Below are 4,506 nucleotides of genomic sequence, written 5' to 3'. Positions count from 1 at the left end.
ATTATTTTCTTGGATATTGACAAAAAACAATTTCCTACAAGTTTTCCAAAACGATGCACAGAGTAGGTATAATTTGATAATATAAAAATTAAACAAGGTAAGTGGTATTAGAAAAATCGCAAATGGAAGTGTCTTCGATTAATCATTACTATTAGTTTTAGTTAAATTTGTTTGTCTAGTTGGTTTCAGTGTAGTACCGAGAGAGAAGGGAGAATTTGAATGAGGACAAAATTAAAAGAATAGGTCAAATTCATCCTGAGTTTTTAGTATTAAAAATATATTTAAGTTACTTATTTCTTCAAAATTTGGACACATTGATTTTTTTTTTTAATGTCTCATTTTAAAAATTTTTTTATGTATGCATTCATATTAACCAGGTTAATATAACGAGAGTCACGTTTAATTTTTTTATTGGGTGTAACAGACCCAAGTAAACATGAGGAATCGATATGTCCAAATTTTAAAAAGGTTAAAAATTTAAATTTATTTTCAAATTTTCGAAAACTTAAAAGTCTGCGAATAAAAAAGAGCCTGTTTGTCAATTTTTTGCAAAAATTAATTGAGGAAGAAGTGATCAAGTCACATGGTAAGTAAATAAAGAACGCTTCACTCTAAACTCTAGTTCAAAAAACAAGCTAAGAGTGAGTGTCATATGCAAAGAAGAGAGAAGAAAATGGAGATAGAGAAGAGCAACGACAACAATGAATTTTTCAGAGATGAACAGCAAGAGAGTGGCTGCAACAGAAAACAAAAGCGAAAAGGAGGCCTCCGAACATTGCCTTTTATCTTCTGTAAGCCACTAAGCCGGCTACTACTTTCTTATAAAATTGAAGATGTTAATTTTGATTGGCTTATGTGGTATGCATGATGCAGCAAACGAATTTTGCGATAGATTTGCGGTGGCGGGATTTAATGGTAACTTGATAAGTTACCTGACACAAGTGATGAACATGCCATTGGTATCTGCATCCAACATACTAACAATAATTGGTGGAACATCGAGCTTCACTCCTCTCCTTGGTGCTCTCATTGCTGAGTCCTTTGCTGGTCAGTATAGGACTATCACTGCCGCTTCCCTCATCTATCAACTGGTTCGATTTCTTATTATCAACTACTTCTCTTTCTGTATTCATCATTGCACTCATTCTAAGCTATTTTAGTTTTAGAAACGTTGGCTGTGTATTTTAGTTCAAATATAATACTACAAGTATTTTACATTTTGCAAAGGTAGATGAGACGTAAATTTATATTTAAGATAGTATATTCTTATTCATAAGATTACAGCTTAAATATTGTTTTGTATACCTTGTCATCGCGTACCTTAAATATTGTTTTCACTAAGGGATTGATTTTCACCACTCTGTCTGCTATACTTCCACATACACGGCCTCCACCATGTCCAAAACAAGTGAACTGCCAAGAAGCCACATCCTCACAACTATGGATACTATACATGTCTCTACTCCTCACATCTCTTGGCTCAGGTGGCATTAGACCCTGTGTTTTGCCATTCTTAGGAGACCAATTTGACATACCAAAAAAGGTGTGGAATCTAGAAATGGAACATCTTCAATTGGTACTTCTTTGGCTTGGGTTTGGCGTCTCTAACTGCTTTAACCATTGTGGTTTACATCCAAGACAACACTGGGTGGGGTTGGGGATTTGGCATACCAACAATTGTTATGCTATTTTCTATTCTTGCATTTGTGCTGGGGTCACCACTCTATAGGAATGTGAAACCAAAGGGAAGCCCTTTGGTTCGTTTGGTGCAAGTGATTGTGGCAGCTATAAGGAAGAGGAAAGAGGATTTGCCTAATGATCCTAACCTTTTCTACCAAAATAAGGAGCTTGATGCTCCTATTTCATTGGAAGGAAGACTTCAACACACAGATCAATATAAGTAAGTCAAATTGATAACTATTTGGTTCTTTTGGTTTAATTCAAAAATCTGAAATTAAAGAACAAGTAGGTGCAGACGTGCAGTTTGGTTACTAAGTTAGTATTGCAATAATGACAAAAAAATTCGTAACGAAATTTAGACGTCAACTCTTGCCACTCATTTTGATACAAAATCCAAAACCAATGGTGAGATATCTAGTGACGAGAAAAATCTTTTTGGTGAGGACTGAAATTGGGTAAAGAATGAAGATTGTAACTAAATCCTTTGAGAAAATTGTACATTGCACATGATATCTTTATTTTTATTATTTTTTTAGATTAGAAAAAGAATAATCTTCACTCTTTATCAAATGTTACTCTTCATCATAGTATTACCTTTTATGAGTTATGTTATTATTGTTATATACCTAAAACAAAGTGTTTTAGATTTTATATTGAGAGTGCTAAGAGGCCAATCCTTTTAATGGAAAAATAAAAAAGAAAATAACTAGTGTTGACTTAAATACCAGACATATAGTCACCAAAAAAAAAAAATACCAGACATATAAAAAGAAAAAATTTTGGTTACCGGATATTTTTCTTTTAAATTATCATTCACTAATATAGTTACATTATAAAACGTTTTAAGACACTAAGTCAAGATAAACATTATTGTTAATGTAACAATAAATAACTAAATATATGTAATAAGATTTTATAATACATTACATACAAATGAAATCAAAGAGTAATCTCTCTTGGAAATTTACAGATGGTTGGACAGAGCTACAATTGTGACAGAAGAAGAAGCTAGAGATCTAAATTCAGCACCAAACCTATGGAAACTAGCCACTGTCCACAGAGTTGAGGAACTAAAATCCATCATTAAAATCATTCCAATTTCTTCAACAGGGATCTTGCTCATAACAGCTTCATCTCATCTTCCAAGCTTTGTAATCCAACAAGCTCGAACAATGAACCGCCACCTCTCTCACTCATTCCAAATCTCCCCAGCAAACATGTCAGTATTCAGCGTCATAACCATGATGGCCGGAGTAGCTCTCTATGACGTCCTCTTCGTCCCCCTCGTCCGCCGCTTCACAAAAAATCCTACAGGAATCACATGCATACAGAGAATGGGAATAGGATTCATGATTAACATTGTGGCCACAGCTATCTCAGCACCGGTCGAAGTCAAAAGAAAAGAAATTGCTTCACAACATAACTTGTTGGATGATCCAACTGCTATTATTCCAATAAGTGTGTTTTGGTTGGTACCTCAGTATTGTTTGCATGGTTTGGCTGATGTTTTTATGTCTGTTGGACTCTTTGAATTTCTCTATGATCAATCACCTGAGAGCATGAGAAGTAGTGCTACTGCTATATATTGCATAGTTATAGCAATTGGGAGCTATGTTGGTACATTTTTGGTGACATTAGTTCATAAGTATAGTGGCAAAAATGAGAAGAATTGGTTGCCTGATAGGAACCTTAATAGGGGTAGATTAGAGTATTATTACTTGCTTGTTAGTGGGGTTCAAGTTTTAAATTTAATTTATTTTGTAATTTGTGTTAGATTCTATACTTATAAACCTGTGGAAGAAAATATTAGCGAAATCAACAATAAGGGAGAAGATTTAGAACAAAATGGTGAAAAATTATTATTGGAGAAACCAAAAGGAGATAAGGATGATCAAAACAAGAGTCTTAGCCAAAAGTAATGTATTTGTGATCATCTTGGCAGAAGCTGGTTAGAGATTAGTATTGTTATTGCATTCCTTGAATGTTCAATTCTCTAATACTTTGCTCATGTAAGCATAAGCTGGAATATTTAATTTGAGTATATATATATGATCACGAATGTTATGTGTGCGTTGTGTCTGAGAAGCACATCTATATCACCTACACCTTTTCCTAATAGGAAGAACAGTTAAGGTTAACAACTGACAGATTCGGCAGTAATGAAGCAGAATTTGGTTCGGGAAATGGTGGCAAGAGTGTGAGGTTGCAGAGCAATGCTTGTGAGGAATAAGCTATGGAATTGAAATTATGATTAATCTCAAGGAATAACCCACATGCGGCATAGTTTATATACTCCAGCTCTAAGCTTTACCAAGGAAAGAAGGGATACAAAGATGATGAGAACAATAATGGAGGGGAAACAAGCAAAAAAATAAAAAAATAAAAATTAACAAACCTATAGTAAATCAAACCAGTACAGGTTATAGTTACATGTTAACCAATTAGGCAACATACTGCGTACCGGTTAGCGTGTACCGATTCGCGATTCATCTGCTTATCAAAACACCTTAGATCACCTAACGGAACCACTATGATTGCGAACTAGTTCACTTGTATGCATCGTCAATAGAAACAATAATAATATTGGTTTTCGATAATTCGATTAAGAGATTAATCCACATATACAGTAAAGTAACAATTATGTCCCTCAAAATTTCGACTTCGAATAAATTAGTCCTTAAAAAAAATATATCAATTTAGTCTTTTAAAATAGTAAATGGTGGACACATGATGTTCTTCTATCAATTCATCAACTAAAACTTGACAATAATGCTTATATATACAGTTAATTACTCTGATATGTCTATTTATAAAAAATAGTCATAT

The 4,506-nt window shown here is 33.6% G+C and overlaps 1 protein-coding gene across 1 annotated transcript; it reads left to right on the top strand.

Annotated features, from left to right (window-relative positions):
• LOC107648285 (protein NRT1/ PTR FAMILY 3.1-like) lies at positions 542–4,172 on the top strand. The gene is made up of 3 exons (XM_021104622.1): positions 542–791; positions 874–1,900; positions 2,651–4,172. The coding sequence occupies exons 2-3, from the start codon at positions 1,683–1,685 to the stop codon at positions 3,597–3,599; spliced, it is 1,167 nt and encodes a 388-aa protein (XP_020960281.1). The 5' UTR covers positions 542–791; positions 874–1,682; the 3' UTR covers positions 3,600–4,172.

The sequence above is a fragment of the Arachis ipaensis genome, chromosome B06 (genome assembly GCF_000816755.2).
Source record: "Arachis ipaensis cultivar K30076 chromosome B06, Araip1.1, whole genome shotgun sequence".
Taxonomy (NCBI): Eukaryota; Viridiplantae; Streptophyta; class Magnoliopsida; order Fabales; family Fabaceae; genus Arachis; species Arachis ipaensis.
This window is presented reverse-complemented; position numbering and strand designations above follow the sequence as displayed.

Bases quoted from the DNA above. Each gene is read 5' to 3' on its own strand.
- LOC107648285 (XM_021104622.1), top strand. From the start codon at position 1,683: ATGCTATTTTCTATTCTTGCATTTGTGCTGGGGTCACCACTCTATAGG. The intron at 1,901-2,650 runs GTAAGTCAAATT...GGAAATTTACAG, and splicing joins CAACACACAGATCAATATAA to ATGGTTGGACAGAGCTACAA.